This window comes from Triticum urartu, chromosome 2 (assembly GCF_003073215.2).
Source record: "Triticum urartu cultivar G1812 chromosome 2, Tu2.1, whole genome shotgun sequence".
NCBI lineage: Eukaryota > Viridiplantae > Streptophyta > Magnoliopsida > Poales > Poaceae > Triticum > Triticum urartu.
In genome coordinates this window covers 233847259-233872326 of record NC_053023.1, presented here as the reverse complement: position 1 = coordinate 233872326, position 25068 = coordinate 233847259, and the positions used below count along the sequence as shown (strand labels likewise).

General features: G+C 48.4%; 1 protein-coding gene across 5 annotated transcripts; it reads left to right on the top strand.

Annotated features, from left to right (window-relative positions):
* Window positions 1-5702: 5702 nt before the first annotated feature.
* LOC125536916 (protein trichome birefringence-like 13) lies at window positions 5703-17301 on the top strand. 5 transcript variants are annotated; one of them, XM_048700212.1, is made up of 6 exons: window positions 5703-6164; window positions 6702-6879; window positions 12897-13037; window positions 13610-13730; window positions 14375-14509; window positions 16762-17301. In XM_048700212.1, the coding sequence occupies exons 1-6, from the start codon at window positions 5783-5785 to the stop codon at window positions 16924-16926; spliced, it is 1122 nt and encodes a 373-aa protein (XP_048556169.1). In that variant the 5' UTR covers window positions 5703-5782; the 3' UTR covers window positions 16927-17301. The 5 variants fall into 5 exon arrangements, with proteins under 5 accessions (XP_048556169.1, XP_048556171.1, XP_048556172.1 ...); XM_048700214.1 differs by lacking the exon at window positions 16762-17301 and adding an exon at window positions 15361-15497 and having other exon boundaries at window positions 5704-6164; XM_048700215.1 differs by lacking the exon at window positions 16762-17301 and adding an exon at window positions 15364-15486 and having other exon boundaries at window positions 5704-6164.
* Window positions 17302-25068: the final 7767 nt, after the last annotated feature.

The following is a 25068-nucleotide window of genomic DNA, read 5'->3' as shown; positions in this document are numbered from 1 at the left end:
TACTCAAAACATCATAGGATAGCAACACATCATTGGATCATAATATGTGGCATAAATCACCATGTTCAAGTAGGGATTACAGCGGGGTGTGAGAGAGTGGACCACGTAAAAGAGATGAGGATGGTGATGTTGATGAAGACGATCACCGTGGCGATGATTCCCCTCCCGATGGCACTCCGGGGCCACCGGGAGAGAGGAGGAGAGGTTCTACCCCTTGTGCTTCCTCCTCCATGGCCTCCGGTGATGATGGCCCCCTCCGGGGGGTGCCAGAGAGGGCCTAGATTGATTTCTCGTGGCTATAGAGGCTTGCGGCGGCGGAACTTCGGATCTAGGTTTCTTTCTGGAAGTTTGGGTATAAATAAGAGGTGTTGGAGTCGGGAACAAGTCAGGGGGTCCCCGAGGCGGCCACGAGATAGGGGGTGCGCCCAGGGGGTAGGGCACACCCCCCACCCTCGTGGTGGCCATGGGACTCCCCAGGTCCATCTCCGGTACTCCGTGGGCTTCTTCTGGTCCAAAAAACAATCTCTGTGAAATTTCAGGTCTTTGGACTCCGTTTGATTTTCCTTTTCTGCCATACTCAAATACAAGGAAAAAAACAGAAACTGGCACTGGGCTCTAGGTTAATAGGTTAGTCCCAAAAATCATATAAAACTGCATATAAAGGCCCATTAAACATCTAAGATGGATAATATAATAGCATGAATACTTCATAAATTATAGATACATTGGAGACGTATCATAGTATTTCAAAAATTTCCTATGATCACGCAAGATCTATCTAGGAGAAGCATAGCAACGAGCGGGGAGAGTGTGTCCACGTACCCTCATAGACCGAAAGCGGAAGCGTTAAGAAACGCGGTTGATGTAGTCGAACATCTTCGCGATCCAACCAATCAAGTACCAAATGCACCGCACCTCCGTGATCTGCACACGTTCAGCTCGGTGACGACCCTTGTACTCTTGATACAGTTGAGGCCGAGGGAGAGTTTCGTCAGCACGACGGTGTGTTGACGATGATGATGAAGTCACCGGCGCAGGGCTTCGCCTAAGCGCTACGATGATATGACCGAGGTGGAAAACTATGGAGGGGAGCACTTCACACGGCTAAAAATCAACTTGTGTGTCTATGGGGTGCCTCCCTCCCTCGTATATAAAGGAGGGGAGGAGGAGGTTCCGGCCACAAGGGGCGCGCCCAAAGGGGGGATTCCTACTCCTAGTAGGAGTAGGTTTTCCCCTTTCTTAGTCCATGTAGGAGAAGAAGGAAGGAGATGAGACGGAGAAGGAAAGAGGGGGGCGCTGCCCCCTCCCTAGTCCAATCCGGACTAGCCCATGGGGGGTGCGGCCTCCCCTTGTGGCCCTTCTCTCCTTTCCACTAAGGCCCATGAAGGCCCAATACTTCCCCCGGTGAATTCCCGTAACTCTCCGGTCCTCCGAAAAATACCCGAACCATTCAGAACCTTTCCGATGTCCGAATATAGCCTTCCAATATATCGATCTTTACGTCTCGACCATTTTGAGACTCCTCGTCATGTCTGTGTTCTCATCCGGGACTCCGAACAAACTTCGGTCATCAAATCACATAACTCATAATACAAATCGTCATCGAACATTAAGCGTGCGGACCCTACGGGTTCGAGAACTATGTAGACATGACCGAGACATATCTCCGGTCAATAACCAATAGCGGAACCTGGATGCTCATATTGGTCCTACATATTCTACGAAGATATTTATTGGTCAAACCGCATAACAACATAAGTTGTTCCTTTTGTCATCGGTATGTTACTTGCCCGAGATTCAATCGTCGGTATCATCATACCTAGTTCAATCTCGTTATCGACAAGTCTCTTTACTCGTTCCGTAATGCACCATCCCGTAACTAACTTATTAGTCACATTGCTTGCAAGTCTTATAGTGATGTGCATTACTATATATACACTAGAAAAAGAGCCCGTGCGTTGCAATGGGAGAGAAAACATAACACACGCTCTTAACTCAACAACTAACACTCAAGACCACAATAGGTCCGTCTCCTTTATTTTTGTGAGGCATCATATTTGTGTTGCCGCTTATCCTCCTTCTCACCCTCGCCTTTGTAGACACTTAGGGCATGTTCGACAGCTCCCCAACTCCCAGCTTCCCTGAATCCAGGAGCAGAGCTGGCCCGAACACCCTGGCTCCACGAAGCTAGCTTCTGGGATGTGTGGCCTGGGTACGTGCAAAAATCGGGAGCTGCTCATTTGGAGATCCCAGAAAACGCAAAAGCTGGACTTCACTTTTATTACGAGGATGTGCCACCGCCAAGTGACATACATGTTCGACAGATAGGCTGGAGAAGTCTCGATACATCTCGATCCCCATTCTCCTCCTCCTGTATCCCCACCGGCTAGTCCAACCCTAGCCGCTAGACACCCCACCGCCGCATCCTCACCAGTCAACTTCGTCCGGCAACCTCGACCCCACCCCGAAGAAGGTCTCGTCCTCGAGCAGCCCTTCTTCGTCACGCTCGCGACTCCTTCAAGCTCGCCGCATTCCGCCCCCACCTGACAGCAGCCGACACCCCCTCTGTCGGTGACGCTGCTCCTCTGCCCCGTCGTCGCCGCTCGAGAAGCTCAAGGTGAGCTCGTGCAGATGTGCAACCTCACCACTCTCCATTCAGTTTATTTTACATTGAGTTATAGGCCATTGGGTCCGGATTTTTGGATGTCCAGATGCACAATCTTTTGTAAATGAGATGAACTTTTTTGAATGAGAGCATACATATTTATCATTTGGTTCAGATTTATAGATGTACAGATTTATAGATGGGAGCTATGATTTTTAGATTTATAAATGAAATAGTCCTTGTACAGAATTATAGATGAAATAGACTCTGTATATGTTTATAAATGAGATATTGCATATACATACGTACAGATTTATAGATGAAATAGTCTCTGTATATGTTTATAAATGAGAGCATACAGTTATTTTTATGACATGAATCTTTATATATATGAGAGCATACAATTTTATTAGCACACACAAAGTGACATGGACTTTTATATGGAGTTGTTGAAAATGCTTGCCGAATGGACTATTGAAAACACTCGGATTATCACCGAGTTGTTTGTCAAGCAAGTGAGAGCTGGAAATAGGCCAAATACTCACTTGACCTCCAATGCATATGATGAGGTGGTGATGCAATTCAAAATAAGAACAGGGTTGGAGTACACGAATGAGCAATTAAAGAACAAATGGGACAAACTGAGAGGTGAATATGGTGTATTCAACAAACTTAAGTTGAAGGAGACAGGAGCGGGATGGGACACAGAGCGCAACACTGTGAAACAAGATGCTGAGTGGTGGAAGAAGGCAAAGATAGTGAGTTTTCATCCTCATGTTGTGCATACCATATCTTTCTTCATATTACTTGTTGTTGACAAAGGTTATCTTGTTTGTGTATTTACAGGACATTCCAGGTTGTTACAAGTTTAGAAAGCATGGACTTCGCAATGAAGAGAACTTGCGCATCATGTTTGAAGACATCACAAGTGACGGTTCCGATTATTGGAATCCGACTTCTGGTATCCCCCTATTTCTACTGCACTAATATCAAGTGCCATAAATCTTGAGCAAATAGAAGATGTTGAAAATACATTTTTGTTTAATAATTTATAATTTATATACATAAAGTATATCAAACTACCCTTTATAGTTCTCTGTTATTGCACAGAAAAGAAAAGGCAACTCTTTGTCCCAGCGAATCTGGCCATCTCTGTTAGAGAAAGAAAGCAGAGGAAAAGGAGAAAAAGCTGCCTGCCAACGAACTAGGCTGAAAAATGCCCTCCAGGCACTCCAAACTAGGCCTTTAGCCATCTTTTCAGCCCCTAGGAGCTGGGCCTCACGTGGATTTCCATCCAGCCTCCATCTTGGGCTCACTTCGTCCTCTCCTCAATGTCCAATAAGGCCGAATCTGGCTGGCAGCCCATCTATGGCGATCGAAACCTGGAGCTGAGACACCGAACAGATTTCTGAGTGCTAGCGCTCGCGCCGGAAGCTGGCGATCAAAAAGAGAAGCTGGATTTGAGGATTTATTGTAGTTGGGGCGCTACCGAACATACCCTTATTTTGGGATGGAGGAAGTACATAGCAAGAAAAAACAGTAATAAAGACCTGATTAAGGTGGGATTTGTGTCAAAAAATGGTATGGGGGTGCGAAATGACGATACCACCTACCAACTCCTCAATTTTTCTTTTTTGAGATAAACCAACTTCTCAACTAGGAGTAGAGATATTCCCGGCAAATCCTATTTGGCGCTGCAGGCGCCCGTTTATGTGTATATTGCAAACGAGCGCCTACAACCAACCAAGCTGGGCCGCCCCATCTTATCCTGTTTTCTTTCTGTATTCCAGACAACAAAAAATGAGCGTCCTCACGGGGGATCGAACTAGGGACGTATACTTCAAGCTATACCTGGCCATACCTCGGGCCGGGCCGGGCTTCGGGTCGGGCCTAGCCAAGCCCAACGCAAAAAACCCAGGCCTGAGCCCGGCCAGGCCCGGCCGTCGGGCCTGTTTTCTGGGCCTGAGCCCGGCCCGAACACGTAAAAACCCGTCAGGCTTCGGGCCGGGCCGGCCCGGCCTTCAGGAAAACGCGAAAACGATGGGCCCGGGCCCGGCCTTCGGCTCAAAAATCTAGGCCCGAGCCCAGCCCGGGAGCGGCGTCGGGCTGGACCGGGTCGGGCTTTTTCGGGCCGGGCCGTTCGGGCCGGGCTTTCCATGGCCAGGACTACTTCAAGCTAACCAGCAATAACCATCGCGCCACCTTGCCCATTGTGGTGAATGACATCCTCTTACATCTTTTCTTAGTTTAACTTTCCTTTTTCCTTTTTCCTTTTTCCTCTCTCCTTTCTCCTTTCTCCTTTTTCCTTTTTCCTGTTTCCGTTTATCTTTTATCTTTTTTTCTTTTTCTTCTTCCTGTCTCAATGATATTTTTTATAATTCGTGAACTTTTCTTCAAATCAATGAACTTTTTTCAAATTCGCTGAACTTTTTTTAGTTCCGATGAACTTTTTTCAAATTTGATGAACTTTTTTCATATTTGATGAAGTTTTTTTCAAATTCAACAAACTTTTCTAAATTAGATGAACTTATTTTCAAATTGATTATCTTTTTTTAAATTTGTACAATTTTTTATAATCCATGAACACTTGTTTTCATTTTTGATGAACTTTTTTTCAAAATCGATTAAATTTTTTTAAATTTGATGAACTTTTTTCAAATTGATGAACTTTTTTCAAAATATATGAACTTTTTCTTATCATGATTTTTTTCCAAAAAATTTAAGCGATACAGTACATGATTATGTGCAGCAAATAGCGCTTCAACAGTGTTATTACATATCTCAGGATGGAACAAATCGCTCAATGATGTTAGCTCCAGTGGTTGGAGAGGTCGGACATGGAACGAACGTCTTTAGTTCGAATCCTGTGGCAGATACATCTATCTTTTTCGGGATTTTTCCGCGCGAGTTCAGTGGCCGACGCGTTTCGTGGGCCGGCCCAACTAGGAGCTCCCGATATTCCCAGTGTACCATGTCCCCGCATGGCAAAAAAAAGAACTCATGTTCTCGGAAAGGCTCGGCCCAATTAAGCTATTGTGCCTAACCATGTTCTCGGGCCGAAGTGAGGCCTGGCCTAGTCCGAAACTCGCCTCCGCCGGCTGAGACTAGTTCTTCAGGCCCACTCTGTTTTTTTAAGCCCAAGCAAAACTCGATCCTGTTCGCCTCGCCGTGTCTCCCATGCCGCCGGCGAGGAGCCCGGCCGCCGGCCTGCGGCGGCGCAAAGTCTTCCTCCCTCTCGTGTTGCTCCTCCCCCTTATTCTACTGACCCTAATCCTGATCTTCCCATCTCGCTCCATCCCCGCGCTCCGCGACGCAGCTCTCAGGTCCCAACAGACCTGCGACTACGCTGCCGGTGGATGGGTGTCCGACTCCTCCGCCGAGTCCCACCTCCGGTACGACCACACGTGCAAGGAGATCTTCAAGGGGTGGAACTGCATCGCCAACGGCAAGCGCAACGGCCGCGCCCTCCTCCGCTGGCGATGGAAGCCCGAAGGGTGCGAGCTACTCCCCAGGCTCGACCCGCTCCGGTTCTTAGAGCATCACAGGAACACCAACATTGGTTCGTACTCACCCATTTCGCTGTGTTTGGTAGCTACTGCTTGGGACGTGACTCCGTCTGCAGAGTGAAGCCTTTCTGGTGTGGCCTCCTGGTAGAGTTGGAGTTTTTGGCATCTTTGAACAAAATCTTCTGCATATAACGTGGTAATACTTGCGGTGCTTACTGCCCATTGTCATAGATCGGCACTCAAGAGATGTCTCGATGTTTTGCTTGGTCTACTAAGCAAGGTGTAGTATCGTATGTGGATAGCATAGATATGTGATTGGTTCCCTGTACTGTTGAATGTGTTGAAATTTACATATGTAGCTGTACGAATGTCATCTTGTGGTGGTCATGTTGGGGCATGGTCAGTTATTATGATTCTTGCTTCATAATGATCATAATGTTATAAGAGGAAATTGGGTCAATGCATACCTTAAGTGATACGGCTTCTTGGTTCAGATTTATCTGTTTGTCTATGTGTAGTGTATTCAGTCATTTCAGTGACCCCTTGAATATGCTATCACATGTTGATGTGTGTTCAATGCTTTGTTGTAGGATTTGTGGGTGATTCTTTGAATCGAAACATGTTTGTCTCATTGGTCTGCATGCTCAGGGGAGTGAACGGAGAGGTTCGCAAGTGGCGTCCAGCAGGGGCAGACCGAGGTTTCACATTCCTACGCTACAACCTCACCCTCGCATACCACCGAACTAATCTTTTGGTACGCTATGGCAGGTAAGGAGTGCCATTTGTATTAGTACCAAAATTTAGTTCTTTGGAGATGGGTGTAACTTCTATTGTTATGAGTTGTGTAAGAATTATATATCCGCAACGTGGGTCATTGCTTTCAGTTTTGGACTCTAGTTCTAATTTGGTAGTATTGCAATGCTTCCAGTAGACCATTCTTGGTACTTGATTTTGAAAAAACTAAGGTTGCTATTAATAGTCTTTTCTCTTGCCGGCTCACCATTTTTCTTTAAATTGTTTTGTTTGCCTAATATTTTAGACAGTCTACTGTTTCCCTAACCTTTTTCTGTGCATTAGAGGGTGACTCTGGTAGGGCTAGGGTTCCTACCGGCTCTACTCCGTAGGTTATACAGGCAGGACAGTGAGGGTTGGGGGCGAGGGCGGCGGCTCCGGCGCGTGGGCGCCGTCGCGAGGAAGAAGAGGGCGGCGCGGCTAGGGCAAGGTGCGGCTAGGGTTTCCGGCTCCTCTGGAGCCGGGCAATAGGATAGAACTATCTTTTATTGCTTAATTCCAAAAGGTATCTTACAATCTAATATTTATAACCTGAAAACGACTAGCCTAAGATAACTTGTGGGCCAAGCCCTTAATCTACTGCCTAGCGGGCCTCCTCCGGTTGTATTGTAAACCGGTCATAACATCTCTCCCCGCCTGCACAAACAGCTCGTCCTCGAGCTGAAAGTCTGGATAGTGGTGGCGGAAATCCTCACGTGGCTCCCAAGTAGCTTCCTCCACAGGAAGACCCGCCCACTGGATCAGGATGAACCATACCCCGCGACGAAGTTGTGCCTTCAACACCTTCTCTGGCTCCGGAAGAAGACGTCCATTGCCGGTCGGGGGAAGCGCTGGTGGAGCCGCCGGTGGCTCTCCATGAAAAGGCTTGAGCAGCCCCACATGAAACACATCGTGGATGCGAGCGCCGGCCGGCAGCTGAAGACGATAGGCCACCTGCCCAATGCGCTCCAAGATGGCGAAGGGTCCCGCGTAGCGAGGCCCGAGCTTGCGCTTCGCGCGCGGGTCGAGTGACTGTGTAGAGCGGTGAAGAAGACGCAGCCACACCCAATCACCCACCGCGAACTCCGCCTCGCGATGGTGGTTGTTGTAGTAATGCTGCGCCAGCTGCTGAGCCTGAAGGAGACGCTGACGGACCTCCGCAAGCATCTCGTCACGGGTGCGAATAAGGTCACCCGCGGCCTCCGTCCTCGCCGTAGCCGGGTCCACCGGCAAGATCGGCGGAGGTGGCCGCCCGTAGACCACCTCAAATGGTGTCGCACGCAGGGCAGAGTGGTAGGAGGTGTTGTAGCAGTACTCCGCCCATGCGAGGCAATCCACCCAAGCACGAGGCCGATCACCTGTAACACAGCGTAAATACATGGCGATCACCTTGTTAACCACCTCTGATTGGCCGTCCGTCTGGGGGTGGAAGGCCGTGCTGAAGCGTAGCTTAACGCCCGCCATCCTGAAGAGATCGCGCCAGACATGGCCTGTGAACACCGTGTCGCGATCACCGACGATCGAAGCAGGAAACCCGTGCAGACGGACAATACCGTCGAAGAAGGCATGAGCCACGGACGCGGCAGTGTAGGGATGCCCCAGCGCGATGAAGTGAGCATATTTAGAAAGCGGTCGACCACCGTGAGAATGACCGACTTGCCTCCCACCTTGGGAAGCCCCTCGATGAAGTCCATGGAGATATCGGCCCAGACCTGAGAAGGCACATCCAGGGGTTGAAGAAGACCAGCTGGCCGTAGCGTCTCCGTCTTGTTGCGCTGACACGTCGCACAAGAGCGCACCCAATCGCGAACGAGGGCACGATCACCAGGAATGTAGAAGTCGGCACGGAGACGATGGAGGGTTTTCTGCACACCCTCGTGGCCAGCCGAGTGAGCTAGCAGCAAGACCTGGTGACGGAGATCATCATGAGCAGGAACGAAGACACGGCGCCCATGGACCAGCAGGCCGTCGGAGAGGCGCCATGGCTCCTCCAGGTCGCCGGCCGCCAGCTGCTGCTGCAGGAGAACCGCATCGGCGGCGGTCGCGGTGGCCCGGCGAATGTCGTCGAAGAGGCCGAAAGTCGGCCTTGAGCGGATGCAGAGTGCCTGCCCCTCGGAGTCGCCAGTGACAGAGTCGAGGTCGGCATCGCGGCGGGATAAGGCATCGGCCACGGTGTTAAGACGACCCGGGCGATACTCGACGGAGAAATCGAAGCCGAAGAGCTTGCTAATCCACTGATGCTGGGGCACGGTGGAGAGCCTCTGATCCAGCAAGAACTTGAGGCTGTAGTGGTCCGTGCGAATCTGAAAAGACCGGCCCCACAGATAGGGCCGCCAATGGCGCACCGCCTGCACCAGGCCAATGAGCTCCCGCTCGTACGCCGCGAGCTTGAGATGGCGCGGAGCGAAGGGCCGGCTGAAGAAAGCAAGAGGCCCGTCGCCCTGATGAAGCACAGTGCCGAACCCCACACCCGAGGCGTCACAGTCCACAACGAACGGCCGGTCGAAGTCCGGCATCTGAAGAACGGGCCCCGTCGTGAGGGCCCCCTTGAGGGCCTCGAAGGCTGTCGTCGCCTCCGCATCCCAGGCGAACGCGTCGCGGCGCAATAACCGCGTGAGTGGAGAAGCGATGACACCAAACTCCCGGATGAACTTCCGGTAGTAGCCAGCAAGGCCGAGAAACCCGCGAAGAGCCCGCGGAGACTGGGGCGTCGGCCAGGCAGCGACGGCGGCCACTTTGTCGGCGTCCATAGCGACCCCGTCGGCCGAGATGACGTGGCCTAAGTAGGCCACCGAAGGCGTCCCGAACGAGCACTTCGAGCGCTTAAGATGGAGATGGTGCGCCCGAAGCTCGTTGAAGATGATGGCGACGTGCTGTAGGTGCTCTGCCCAAGACGCACTGTAGATCAGAATATCATCAAAGAAAACGAGCACAAACCGGCGTAAGTAGGGTCGGAGGACGCCGTTCATCAGAGCCTGGAAAGTTGCCGGGGCGTTGGTGAGGCCAAAGGGCATCACTAAGAACTCGAAGTGGTCGTGATGAGTCTGAAACGCCGTCTTGGCGATGTCATCAGGGTGCATGCGCACCTGGTGGTACCCCGACCGGAGGTCGAGTTTGGTGAAGAAGCGCGCCCCGTGGAGCTCATCGAAGAGCTCGTCGACCACCGGAATAGGGAACTTATCCTTGAGTGTGACAGCATTAAGGGCACGGTAGTCGATGCAGAAACGCCATGTGCCGTCTGACTCGCGGACGAGAAGCACCGGGGCGGTAAACGGCGAAGTGGATAGCCGGATGATGCCCGCCGCGAGCATGAGTGCACACTGCCGCTCCAACTCATCCTTCTGCAACTGCGGATAGCGGTAAGGCCGTACCGCCACCGTGCAGAGCCTGGCAGAAGATGTATACGGTGATCGTACGCGTGGGCGGGCGGCAGCCCCTGTGGCTCGGTGAAGATGTCGCCGTGCTGCTGTAGGAGGCTCTCCAATAGTGGGTGCTCGGCCGTGGCCGTGGTCGCGGCGAGCTGGAGTGGAGGGGTGGGTGCGGCACCCCCAATGCCGGCCCACCGAATGCGGCGGCCTAACCGCCAGAAGGTCATCGTCAGCGCGTCGAAATCCCAGAGAATAGGACCAAGAGTGCGCAAGAAGTCGACGCCGAGGATGAAGTCGAAGCAGCCTAAGTCGATGCCGGCGCAGGTGATGGAGAAGTGCTTGTCGCCAATAGTGATGGGCACGTCGCGGGCGAGCCCGTGGCAGCGGAGACGGTCACCATTAGCGACGGTGACTCGCAACTGTTCACCGCCGGTTGGCTGTAATGCCAGGCGCCGCATGGTGGTCTCCGGCAGGAAGTTATGTGTGGACCCTGTGTCCACTAGGGCCACCAGGCGCTCACCGTGGATCATGACCGGTAAGAGCATCGTCTGTTCATCATGGATGCCGGCCAGCGCGTGTAGGGACACCACAAGGGCGGTGGCCGGGGCGGGCACGGGTGCCGCTGCGGGCTCCGCAAGGGCTGGGGCGCCGAGGCCATCCTCCAGTGGCTCCTCCTCAGACTCGTCTGTCGTTTCCAAGTAGAAGAGGCGGGGACAGACATGACCTGGTGCATAGGGCGCATCACAGTTGAAGCACAAGCCCAGTCGTCGGTGTTCCAGCTGTTCCGCCTGGGTGAGGCGCCTGAATGGCCGCGTCGGTGCCGGGGCGGCGGCCGGAACGGCTGTAGGGGACGCCGGTGCCGCCGGAGCCGGCCGGGGAAGCTGTCGGCCCCCACGTGGCGCAGATGGACGCGTCACGGCCTGGGCGCGCTGCTCGAACGCCCGGGCATAGTACATGGCCATCTGAAGGTCTTGGGGCCCTTTCATCTCGACGTCCACGCGGATGTGGTCGGGGAGGCCGCCGATGAAAAGTTCCGCCCGCTGTAAGGCCGTCACACCGGGTGCGTGGCATGCCAGGGCCTGGAAGCGATCGGCGAAGTCCTGCACCGTGGAGGTGAACGGCAGATGGCCTAACTCGGCCAAGCGGCTCCTGCGTACCGGTGGCCCAAAACGAAGAAGGCACAGCTCTCGGAAACGATCCCACGGGGGCATGCCGCCCTCGTCCTGTTCGAGGGCGTAGTACCATGTCTGGGCGACCCCGCGGAGATGGTAGGATGCCAGCCAAGTCCGTTCCGACGCGGGCGTGCGCTCGAAAGAACTGGTCACACTGGTTGAGCCAGTTAAGCGGGTCGTCGGAGCCGTCGTACGTGGCGAAGTCGATCTTGGCGAACCGGGGCGGTTGCTGGTGTGGCACACCCTGGCCCACTGCCTCGGCGGTGCGGAGGGCGGATGATGGCGCACAGGCCATGGTGGAAGGCCCGGCGTAGTTCCCAGCGGCGCCCGACACCGCGGGCTGCAGCGGAAAATCGGACGGTGGGCGGGTCTCCGGGTAGGCCGATGGCTGTCCGTTGAGCCAGCCGGGGAGTGGCGATGGGGACGACGGAAAGCGGACCTCCTGTATTGGGAGCCCGCTCGGCGAAGACCTGGGCGGGGCCGCTGGAAGGTAGGGCGCGACGGAGGACGGCGCGGCCAGCGCGGTCCAGGTGGGCCACTGCGGCCCCGTGGTGGCGACGAGTGGCGGGGCTGCCGGCACGATCTCCGGCGGCCACTGCGGCCAAGGCGGCGGTGCGGCCGCTGTGGCGGGAAGCGCCGGGTAGCCTCCGGTGGTGGCCCCCGGTGCCGAGTACCACGGAAGCGTCTGCTGACCCGCGGCCATGGCTGGATGGGGTGGTGGGGGCGGCCCGTACGGACCTGCCAGGTAGAGGCGGATCCCTTGAACCGCGGTGACGAGGTCGTTGAGGACGCCTGCCATGGCCTCCGGCGTGAACTGTTGCGGCTGCGGGGGAGGTGACGGCGGCGGCGAGTGTTGGACGGGGGCCGGTGGCTGCCCTTGGCCCGGCGTGGTGCCGGGTGCCGTTAGGGCCGGCGCTGAGAGCGACGCCGTGGTGCCCGCCGAGAGCGAGGCCGTGACGCCCGGCGCAGAGGCGGCGGTGGTGGAGGAGTTGGCGGGCAGCGGTGGTGGTGGCGGTGGAATTGGCGGAGACATGGTCGAAACCCGGTTACCTGATACCAAATTGGTAGGGCTAGGGTTCCTACCGGCTCTACTCCGTAGGTTATACGGGCAGGACAGTGAGGGTTGGGGGCGAGGGCGGCGGCTCCGGCGCGTGGGCGACGTCGCGAGGAAGAAGAGGGCGGCGCGGCTAGGGCAAGGTGCGGCTAGGGTTTCCGGCTCCTCTGGAGCCGGGCAATAGGATAGAACTATCTTTTATTGCTTAATTCCAAAAGGTATCTTACAATCTAATATTTATAACCTGAAAACGACTAGCCTAAGATAACTTTTGGGCCAAGCCCTTAATCTACTGCCTAGCGGGCCTCCTCCGGTTGTATTGTAAACCGGTCATAACAGACTCATAAATCTTTTCATGGATGATGCTGTAACTCATCTATTTGGTTATCATTGATCAAAATCATATTGTTGGTTCTGTAGCTGGTCAGCCAGTCCAAACGGAGGTCCCCTAGAATCTCTTGGATACAAGCAAGGCCACAGGATTGATGTTGATATTGCGGACCAAACATGGGCAGAGGCACCAAGCTTCCATGATATTCTTATTTTCAATACGGGGCATTGGTACGTGAGATCACAATTCTTAAGGCATATAAGCTTTAAATGAACAGTTGATCAGTTGTCCAATGTTAGCTCCCCGTTATTAATTGGTGATCCTGAATCCTAATATTTAAACCCTCTGAGTAATCAGTTAATAGCTCAATACTATGTTGTTACTCTTCCATTATTGTTGTTTTGTAATGTGCCTCTTCCTCGGCCTCAGTGCACTCAACTAGATGTCTAGAAGGTATCATTCGCAACATGTGTTGCTTTACCAAGGCACATAACATCAGAAAGAAATGATTGTTTTGATAGATTGCTTTCATTATCTGAGATGATTGGTGCTATTGAAGTATTTTGATTAACCTATTGATGGTAATGATGGAAAAGGATATGCAGTGTTATCTGATTATTGTTATTAGATATGCTATATTTCCTGGCTTCTTTTGCTAACTATTTTTATGTGCTGAGCTAGACAATCTATGACCACTCTACCACATATAAAGGGCAATATAACCAAGCTATTTCCTGAAACTTGTTTTCTGTTTGCATTTGTATTTCGTATTACTGGGCTCATCCCCCTCTGCTTTATACAGGTGGTGGTCCTCTTCAAAGTTTGATCCAATACAGTCACCGATGCTCTTCTTTGAGAAAGGGAAGCCGATTATACCTCCTTTACTGCCACCTGAAGGACTGGATTTGACTCTTAAACACATGGTACGCCTGTGGTTGTCTCTTGAGTTTTCTGAAAATTCCTGCTTACTGTTCCTTGCCCGATAATGTTGAATCAGTCTGTCCAACCGGAAATACCGGAAGTTATGCCCTCATCTGTTCAGGTTCGCTTAAACCTTAGAAGAGAGTTTTGCCGATAACAACCATGAAAAAGATCATCGTATATGAGCAGCAGGCAAGGGATCAAACTTAGGACCTCTCGCCACCATTCGCGCAGGCATGGGATGCCCAGTACCTGCTGGGCTGCATTCCTTTGTGACCAAGTCACCATGTATAGCTGCTATGATGTGTTTCCAAGTATATATGAAGTCAAAGCTTCCTCCAAACTGACTTGAGAATCAATTAAATGTGATTTTTTTACGCATTAAACCGGCGGTTAGACCAACGAAGCGGTGAGCCATTCTTGACCATTTCACTCATTGGAATAGTCTATAAGAGACAAAGTTTTTTGTGTTTTCTCAAGAAAAAAATTGGGTTGATTTCGACTTGAATATTTTCACACTGCATTATGTCTAAATGACTTGTCTAAATATCCCCTGAACTCTAGCAAAGAAGGAAAATATCTGCTTTGCTGTTTAATATCATCATGATATTCAACTTTCATTCACTATGAATAATTTTTTCATCAGATAACATTTGCGAACAAAGCAATGAGACCCAATGGATTGAAATTCTTCAGCACTCAATCTCCTAGACATTTTGAAGGTGGTGATTGGAATGAAGGTGGATCTTGTCAACGTGACCAACCCTTGTCCTCTGAAGAGGTATCGAAACAACAGTGTGTTGATATTTGGATTGCGCTTTTTCATCTTCTGCTGCATGCTTTCGTTTTCCTCCCCTTTTTTCTTTCGAAATCATACATATTGTTTTTACACTCTTTTTAGTATGTTGAATTGTTGGTAGGCAGTCTTAATGTGATAAATGACAGAAGTTGTTTAAATCAGAACTCACAGTTGTAATATGAAGTGAAACAGATGTTCTAACAAGGGGATACTAGGACTGCACCATAGTCTTGTTTGCCAAAAGTATATGCATGTCTATATGTTAGGCTGTTATAAAGTAGTTGTAAGGCCATAAGCTATCACCCACATGTGATTTGTGCATCTGAACAAGAGTGCTGTCTGTTTCACCCCAAAATAAAGAAACATGAACTTGATTCCTCTGGTTGCCTGACATTGCACCTTTCCCTGAAGTACTCCAATCACTTTTCAATCACTTTCAAGTTTTAATAGGAAAAAACCCTGCTTTGTAATTTTTTGTCCTAACAAAAAAAAAAAACTTTCAAGTCTGCCATCTGAAGCGCAAACGGCTTGACTAAAGAGAACTAATATCCGGATGACATAAAAAAGAGTTGCACTTGTCAACATATCTCCTCTGTGATCATCAATGCCTTGCATGGATTCCAATATAGCATAGCATTTGCAAATGCACATTATTTCCCCCCAAGAAAATATGCAGTAACTGGCAGACAATATTTATTTACCTCTGTTGGAATAACACTTTCCTGCTGAACATGCAATCAATCTCTTGATAGTTACTGAATGTGTTTATATTTCAGTGTTGCTGCAATATTATGTTTTTCCCTTTGGTCTAAATACCAAATATTGGGTTGTAGAAGGTTGGTGATTGTTTGGAGCTTGGAGTTTTGAGATTAATATGTTGAGCAAAACTGGTCTAGGTCAAAGAATTTTTCTCCTTGGACAACAACGGCACAAACACAGAAGTACGTTTGGTAAACCAGCACTTGATGAAGGCTCTGGAGCAGTCTTCCTTCAGAGTTTTGAACGTCACTCACATGAGCGAATTCAGAGCTGACGCTCATCCGGCGACAACCGGAGGAAAGAAGCACGACGATTGCATGCATTGGTGTTTACCAGGACCAACCGATGCATGGAACGATTTGCTAGCAGCAAGTCTTGCGGCAATTCAGAGCTAGCCTTGTGAGAAAATTTCCCCAATTTTTTTCTTGGGGTATGAATACGTTGGAGCATTATCCGTTGTCACAGAAGAGATTTCCTCCGAATACCAAACTGTAGATTTAACCCAGTATTGGAGTTTTACGACGTGTACTCCAGAATCCTAGAATACATTGATGGGAGTACCTAGAACTCATCTAGATGAGATATAATTTGGTCTCATTCACTTGGAAAACAAGAACATATAACATCCACGTCAGCACACACGCATCTTATAGCATCACATCCAATAGCTATAAAAGATGAATGAGACCAAATTATATCTCATCTAAATGAGTTCTAGCAAAACTGTATATTAATTGGATTTGTTTGTTGGACGATCAAACAGAGTGGAGTTTTCTCCCATACCGACTTATCTTTCCGTGTGACACCGACACTGAAAGGCAGGCTGCATTATTTTGTGCATATATAGGACAACACTATTTTAGATTAGAATAACTATTTGAATCACAACACGCCTTATATAGCAGCGATGGACGTGTTCCCGAACCTGGACAAAAGAAAAAAGAGCCCATGACCGTCCACCCCCTACCTCCCGCACCTCTCACTCTCCCGATCCCCATCCACATAGCCGCCAACAGCTCCAGGGAGCCGCCGGCTCCACCTGCCCGAGGGCCCCGCTGCCACCACCCGCCTCACGGAGCCGCCACCTCCACTTGCCCCAGGGCCGCCGCCCACCCCTGTCCCGATGCGGATCCACCTCCGCCGCCACCCAACTCGTCCCCGACGCGCTTCCTTTCTTTGGTCCCCGTCCACGACAACACCTCCCTACCCGATCCACGGCGGCGGCGGCCTCCATCCCCCTGGAACCACGACAGCGGCAACCTCCATCCCCCTGCAACCACGGCGGCGGCAGCCTACCTCCACCCCCCCCCCCCCCCCCCCCCCCCCCCAATCCCACTGCTGCCCTGCATCTCACCCATAAGTTTCTGAACTTCCATCTCGTCGCATTGCTTCAGTTTGATTCCAAGAACACTCTGCTTCTCTTCGTTGGAACTCGAAGTGTATGTTAGTGCTTAGTTTTCTTTGTACATTGCCAGGTAGGGAACCCACATCTGGTGATGGCATTAGTGGGCAACAAGGCTCTAAAAAAATTGGCCATTGTTGCAGGCCGACTTCGCCAGATTCTGAAGTTCAACTCTAAAATAATGAGCATTATACCTTGTTGTCCAGTTTGCTCACTTGTTGGAATGAAAAAAGGCTGAAGATCAATAGAAATTGTTCCAGAAGTTCAAAAATATGTCCAACTGCAAAAGAAAAGAGCGGTGTGCGTTGCTATCGTGTTCTGTTCGCTTGTTTGAATCAGGAAGGCCACTGGAGTGTTCTGTTCGCTTGTTTGAATCAGGAAGGCCGCTGGATCTTGGTGTATAAAAGAAGAAACAATAGAAGAAGCAAAGCATGTGGCTGGAGAAAAGAGAAGGAGCAATCAACGTTGAAGGGATAAGGGTGAATATGTGTCTAGGAATAAAATATATGGCATTGGGCAAGTGCGGTGCTAACACCACACCAACTAATGGTTGTTTTTCTATTAGGAAAAGAGATTATTATGCGTTCTATTTTGAAGAAAAAGTTCATTTCTATCCCTGCATGATTTATGTTTCAAGTTGATATCTGAAAAATCCCTCAGGTAGTACGATAGTTGTAGTTCTCCTGTCTCTGCATTTTTGCACAGCCGCGAGATCTCCTCTGGATTATCCCCACGGCCATCACAGCAGTGTGTGTGTGTACGTGCACTGGTGCATGGTGCGTGTCGACTGAATTGTTCTGGTGTACTTTGTATGTGTATTGTTGTGTGTTACTTTTTTAGTTTGCAACGAAGTTCATGTTTCAGTATTTTCGAAGTTCACATGTGCCAAATACAGAAGAAATTCATCAAAATAAAAAGGGACGACCCATATATATATAAATAGATTTTTTCCCTATTTCTAAAACTAAAATCAAGAACGTCAAAATAAAAAAAAGAGCAGTTTGATGCTCATAAAAATATTGGAATTTTCTTGTTTCTCGAAAATAACCAAAGTTTTTAAAAGTTAGATCTTCCTCGTTTCTAAAAAATAAGAGACAATGCCAGCTCAAAATAATAGAGCAGCTCAAAAAAAAGTTGATAAAAAAGGTATTTAAAAAAACTAGAAAATTTGAAAGAACCGAGAAGGTCAAAAAAACGTAGAATTAACTTCAAATTTGAAAACCCTAGAAGTTCAATTTGAAATAACCGAGAAGGTCAAAAAACCTAGAAGTTCGAAGTTAAATCCCTAGAAAATTGTTTGCTTATTAAACCTTATTTTCTCTAAGAAGTTCAAAGTAAAGTAAGAGAGAAGTTCGAAGGTTAAAAAAACTTAGATGTTTTCCCTTTACTAAATAATAAAATGAAGAACTTCAAATTATTATTTTTTAAAGAATCGACCATGAAGATCAAAGATAAAAAAAGTCAAAATCATGTTTATTTAAAAATAAAAAAACTTTACTCGAAAAATAAAAAATGTGAAGTCCAGATTAAAATAACACAGAAGTTCAAAGTATATTAAAAGCTAGGATTTAGAGCTGAAAAACAAAAACAAAAACAAAGTCATTTTGGGCATTTCCCCAATACTAAAGATTTAAACCATGAAGTTCAAATTAAAAAATTAAGTAGTTCAATGCATATTAAAAAACTCAGTTTTTTCTTGTTACTACATAATAAAACCAAGAAGTTCAATTTTTAAAAGCAGAGCAGTTTTATATTTATTTGAAAACTCAATTTTTTCCGGTTACTAAAGAATAAGACCAATAAGTTCTATTCGAAATAATGAAGAAGTTCTATTAAAATAAACCTAGATTTTCAAATTTTAAAACAGAGCGGCTCGATGTCTATCAAAAAGTAGGATTTTTTCCGTTACTAAAAGAAATAATAGCAGGAAGTCCAAATTAAAAAGATGGAGAAGTTCGATGATTATAGAAAACTCAGATTTCCCTCGTTATTAAAGAATGGAAAACAAGAAGTTCAAAAATTAAATAACAAGAAGTTCAACTTTAAAAAAAATATAGAGTGCTTCGAAATTTCATAAAATAGATTAAGAAAAAACCACGAATTCCATATTAAAAAGATGGAGAAGTTCGATGTTATAGAAAACTCAGATTTTCCAAACAAGTTTAAAAATAAAAAACAAGAAGTACAACTTAAAAAAAGAATGCCTCAAAATTTCATAAAAAATATTAAGAAATAAAACCAGGAAGTCCATATTAAAAAGATGGAGAAGTTCGATGATTATAGAACACTCAGATTTTCCTCGTTATTAAAGAATGGAAACAACAAGTTCAAAAATAAAATAACAAGAAGTTCAACTTTTAAAAATAGAGCGCTTCAAAATTTATAAAAGGGGATTAAGAAAATCAGATTAAAAATTCATAAAAAAACTCAGATATTTTCACGTAACCGAGAGAAGTTCAGATTGATAACTGCCAGAAGTTCACGTACTACACGTGTGCATTTGTATTAAAAATAAAATAAAAAACAAAGTCTAAAAGTTTTATTGTTATAAATTCAAGTCCTCCGTCGGAGAAAGTTAAAAAAAATTGTGAGGGAGGTTCGTACAAAAGGATTATCATTTGTGTAACACAAATCAATGGATGAGAAAATTACAAACGAAAATACATTAGAGAAGTTCAACGTGAAAACAGCAGGAAGTTCGACTCCTATAGTGAATGAATTTCAGATGAAAAACTTTTAAAATCGTCGCGAGTATGAAAAAATGATCAACACGGGAAAGTTGAGTGTTTACATTAGCTTTCCATCGGTTTATTACTTGCTCAATTCCGGTGAGTGGATGGAGAGCTGCGAGCAGATAAAGCACGTACAAAACAGAGTGAAGTTCAAGTACACACGCCGAGAAGTTCAGGTTCTTCACGCGGTGCATTTTCAAAGAATCTGTTTCACGATAAAGGCAGAATGAATGATCTTGCTATTTTTGAAATTACTTGAAAACGCCCAGGAATCAGAGAAACCATCAACATGAAAAAGTTTCGCATTTTTCGTAGCTTTTAACAGTATATTATTTGCCCCATTCCGATAAAGTTTGTAAAAATTACGGCGAAAATATGTTTTTAGCCATTTTCAAAATTGACTTAAAACAGTAAGGAATTGGGAGAAACAATATATACAAAAAAGTTTCGCATTTCCTCAAGCTTTCCAACGCCATATCATTTGCTGCATTCGGAAGCACGGTTAAAAATTAGCTCGAAAACACGAACTCGGTAGGACTTGTACCGTTTTCTAAATTACTCTTAACCGTTCAAAATTAGAAAAAACTTTTGACATGAAAAAGTATCGCATTTTCATAAGCTTTCCAACGCCATATCATATGCCTCAATTGGATTAGCCGTTTAGAAATGACATCGAAAATACGAACTCGGCTGTTCAGTTTGCGAAATTTTACGTTTTTTTTCTAAATTACTCTTTAACCATAGGGAATTAGAGAAAACTTTCAATATGTGGAAGGAGCGGTTTTGCAGCAGCTTTCCAACGCCGTATTATATGCCTCATTCCGATAAACGGTTTAGAAATGCGATCGAAAATACGATTCACGTTTTTTGTGTGAAGAAAAAACAATTTTCAAAACTGCTCTTAAACCGCTTACATTTTGACAAAAATTAAGCTGGTTGATGATACTGGTGTCCATTTGGGCAATGTTGGCGGAAGTTCAACCTAGCACTAGGGGAAGTTCAGGTCAAACAACTCAGGCAGTAAAATTGCAAAAAACACAATTTCATCACGACTCGAGAGCAAAATTTGCCAACGAGCGAGATACCTATTTAAAACCGGTATTTAGTTGCTAAAAACGTTTCTAGATTACACAAACATCATATAGAACATGACTAACCAGAATAATTCGCGGGGGAAGCCACGGTTGTGAAGATAGCCCGAAGGTCGGGTTCGTACAGAGGGAAGTTCAGGCGCGTTACTCGGGCAGTTCATGTTGTTGTGACGCCCCCAATTTGACAGTACACTAATCATACACGCAAACGTGTACGATCAAGATCAGGGACTCACGGCAAGATATCAGAACACAACTCTACAAATAAAATAAGTCATACAAGCATCATATTACAAGCCAGGGGCCCCGAAGGCTCGAATACAAGAGCTCGATCATAGACGAGTCAGCGGAAGCAACAATATCTAAGTACAGACATAAGTTAAACAAGTTTGCCTTAAGAAGGCTAGCACAAACTGGGATACAGATCGAAAGAGGCGCAGGCCTCCTGCCTGGGATCCTCCTAAACTACTCCTGGTCGTCGTCAGCGGGCTACACGTAGTAGTAGGCACCTCCCGAGTAGTAGTAGTCGTCATCGATAGTGGCGTCTGGCTCCTGGGCTCCATCGTCTGGTCGCAGCAATCGAGATAGGAAGGGGGAAAAGGGGGGAGCAAAGCAACCGTGAGTACTCATCCAAAGTACTCGCAAGCAAGGAGCTACACTACATATGTATGCATTGGTATCAAATGGAATAAGGGTATCATATGTGGACTGAACTCAGAAAGCCAAAATAAGAGGGGGATAGCTAATCCCGTCGAGGACTACGCTTCTGGCCACCTCCATCTTGCAGCATGGAGAAGAGAGTAGATGGTAAGCTCACCAAGTAGCATCGCATAGCATAAACCTAACCGATGATCCTCCCCTCGTCGCCCTGTGAGAGAGCGACCACCAGTTGTATCTGGCACTTGGAAGGGTGTGTTTTATTAAGTATTCGGTTCTAGTTGTCATAAGGTCAAGGTACAACTCCAAGTCGTCCTATTACCGAAGATCACGGCTATTCGAATAGATTAACTTCCCTGCAGGGGTGCACCACATAACCCAACACGCTCGATCCCATTTGGCCGGACACACTTTCCTGGGTCATGCCCGGCCTCGGAAGATCAACACGTCGCAGCCCTACCTAGGCACAACAGAGAGGTCAGCACGCCGATCTAAATCCTATGCACGCAGGGGTCTGGGCCCATCGCCCATTGCACACCTGCATGTTGCGTACGCGGTCGGTGAGCAGACCTAGCAACCTCCATTACAAAGGAAGTTGTGTTACGCGGTCCAACCCGGCGCGCGCCGCTCAGTCGCTGACGTCACGAAGGCTTCGGCTGATACCACGACGTCGAGTGCCCATAACTGTCACCGCGTAGATGGTTAGTGCGTATAGGCCAGTAGCCAGACTCAGATCAAATACCAAGATCTCGTTAAATGTGTTATCTTGAAGACACCGCGAACGCCGACCAGGGCCAGGCCCACCTCTCTCCTAGGTGGTCTCAACCTGCCCTGTCGCTCCGCCACAAAGATCCACCCAGAGGGCCGTCGGGACAAAGGTCCTTTCAGCCCCCAATCCGTGAATCACTCGCGGGTACTCCTCGAGCCAACCCGACTTTAGTCATCACATGTATCATGTATAAAGTATAGGTATATACCCGTGATCAACTCCCGAGTGATCACGGCCCGATAGTATAGCATGGCAGACGGACAAGAATGTATGGCCACTGATGATAAACTAGCATCCTATACTAAGCATTTAGGATTGCAGGTAAGGTATCAACAGTTGTAGCAACAATGACAGGCTATGCATCAGAATAGGATTAACAGAAAGCAGTAACATGCTACACTACTCTAATGCAAGCAGTATAGAGGAGAGTAGGCGATATCTGGTGATCAACGGGGGGCTTGCCTGGTTGCTCTGGCAAGAGAGAGGGGTCATCAACACCGTAGTCGTACTGGGTAGCAGCGGCGTCGATCTCGGTGTCTAGCAAGAGAAGAGGGGGAAGAAACAATAAATATAATGCAAACAGATGCATGACGATGCATGACATGACAAAGCGTGATGCTAGGTGTGCCCTAACGCGGTACGAGGTGGTACCGGTGAAGGGGGAAATATCCGGAAAATTATCCCCGGTGTTTCGCGTTTTCGGGCAGAGGAGCCGGAGGGGGAAAGCTGTGTGTTCGCTATGCTAGGGATGCGTGGCGGACGAATGGGCTGCGTATCCGGATTCGTCTCGTCGTTCTAAGCAACTTTCATGTACAAAGTTTTTCCATCCGAGCTACGGTTTATTTTATAGTAATTTTAAAAGATTTAAATCATTTTCTAAATTGTTTTAATTCAAAAATTAAATCTTAAACTGCTATGGGTACACAGAATTGTACCCAACAGAATGCATGTGTGGCTGGCAGGTGGGGTCAAGGGGGGGTGTCCAGTCAGCATTTGACCAGTCATCTGTTGACTGGTCAACAGGGTCGAATAGGGCCCACCTGTCATAGACTGGGTCAACCCAGTCAACAGTTTGACTGGTCAAACTGGACAGGGGCCCACATGTCATTGACTGATAACTAATTAACCTAATTAATTGGTTTAATTAACAGATTAATTAGGTTAAGTACATTAGTTAATCTAATTATGATTAATTAGTTTAATTAATCAAGATTGATTAATTAATATTATTTATTATTAATAATTTTTTTAATCCTTTTTCTTTTTTTAAACGTTCAATAGGGGCGGGCCCCACATGTCAATGGCCCAGGGGGCCTTGCGGGCGATGGGTTAGCGGTGGCGGGCGCCACCCGCTCGGGGCCAAGCCCAACCAAGGGCTACGGGGCGAGGCCACCGGAGCACGGCGGCATAGCGAGGCGGGGCCGGCAGAGGTGTAGGCCACGACGAGCAAAGGAGGCTCCAGGGCGGCAGCGGTGAGGAGCTCAGTATGGCAAGGGGCGGCCCAAGCGGGCGCTGCCAGGCGCAGCGGACAGGAGTCGGTGAGCGGCAGGGCATGCGCGGGGGCAGCGGGGAGCGACGGCACGGCGAGCTGGGCATGGGCTGCTGCGCGCGCAGGACGCGGGGCGTGCGCGGGGAGGAGGGGGCTCGGCCTGGCGCGCAGTCGGGCGGCCAGGGACGCGGGCGACGGCGTGGCCGACACGGTGGTGCTCGTGCACGACTGCGGGATGGCACGAGGAGCCGAGAGGAAGAGAGGTTGGGGGCCTCACCGTGGATCCGTAGGGTCAGGGGCAAGGGGGGGGCGAGGAGGAGGGCGGAGACGACGCGGCGCAGGGGATGCAGTCCGGCGGGGTAGTGCTCCGGCGATGGCGGAGCGGTCTGGCGAGTTGAGGAGGCCCTCAAGCGGCAGCGGACGGGGCACGGTCGTCGGGGCTCGGGGTGCCGCGGGGTGCAGCCCCCGATCCAGCTCATGTCGAGGGGGGGCGTTGTGCGGGAGGAGTCGGAGAGCGGGCGGTGGCGCCGGACGGCGCGACTAGGGCCACGCCGGGGATGGGCGCCTGCGGCGGAGGCACGGGATCGGGCTCCTTCCTGATCCAGGCGAGTGGGGAGGGAGAGAGTGGGGGTCGGGGGGGGATCGGGGGCAGGTGGGGATAGGGTTTGGGTATAGGAGTGGGGTTATCCGGCCGGGGTGGGCCGGCTGGGCCGCGTGGATGGCCAGCTGGGCCAAGAAGCCCAGTGGGGGGGGGAGGAGGTCTTTTGTTTTTTGTTTGTTTGTTTGATTTTTTTGTTTTCTTTTATTTTACTTTTGTTAGTCTAGTTTCTTTAAATTACCAAGTTAGCACCTAAATTAGTATTATCAAAATAGGCCAGTGCCAAGCCTAGTTTGGACCCAAAATTATTTAGTTTAATATTTTTATATTTTCAAAAGCAAATAAATTATTATTTTAGCCATTGTTTGTAATTAGTTCAGGGCATTTAAACATCTTGAAAAAGGTTGGTTCCAACACCAAAATAAGTTAGGGATTATTTGCCACACGATGAACATTTTAGTTTTCATGTTTGAAAACTTTTGTTGTCTGCCTCTATTCTAATTTTGAAATTTGAACTGGGTTTCGAACTGACGTGAGTTTATCAACAGTAACCGAGGTGACGTGGCTTCATTAGCGGAGGTTCACTATAGCTTAATTATCCGGGCGTCACAATTCTCCTCCACTACAAGAAATCTCGTCCCGAGATTTAAGAGAGGGACTAGGGGTAAGGTCTAGTTACGAAATTCTAACGAATCTTCTTGGTCTTGATTGCTCTTCTCAAAGTGGTCGATCCATTACATTGATGTCTTCATTTTTCTGCTTCAGGTCATTAAGATGAAGTCGGCATCATTTCTTCAGAAACTCCATCGTACTTACGAAAGAATAAAGGGGGAGCATTCCGGGAGAACAGACATCAGCAAGGTTGACTATCTGGTAGATAACATCAGGGAGGGAGGCGGAAAGTAACCCTCGAATTGAAACTTAAGAAAGTATCGAGAGCAAAGTAAAGAGGTGCCATAAGACGTTTCAAGCGCATAGACAATCGTTCGTTGCCTGAAACAGAGTTGTGAAAGGGGTTTAGAGCAATGGGAATAATATTGTGTT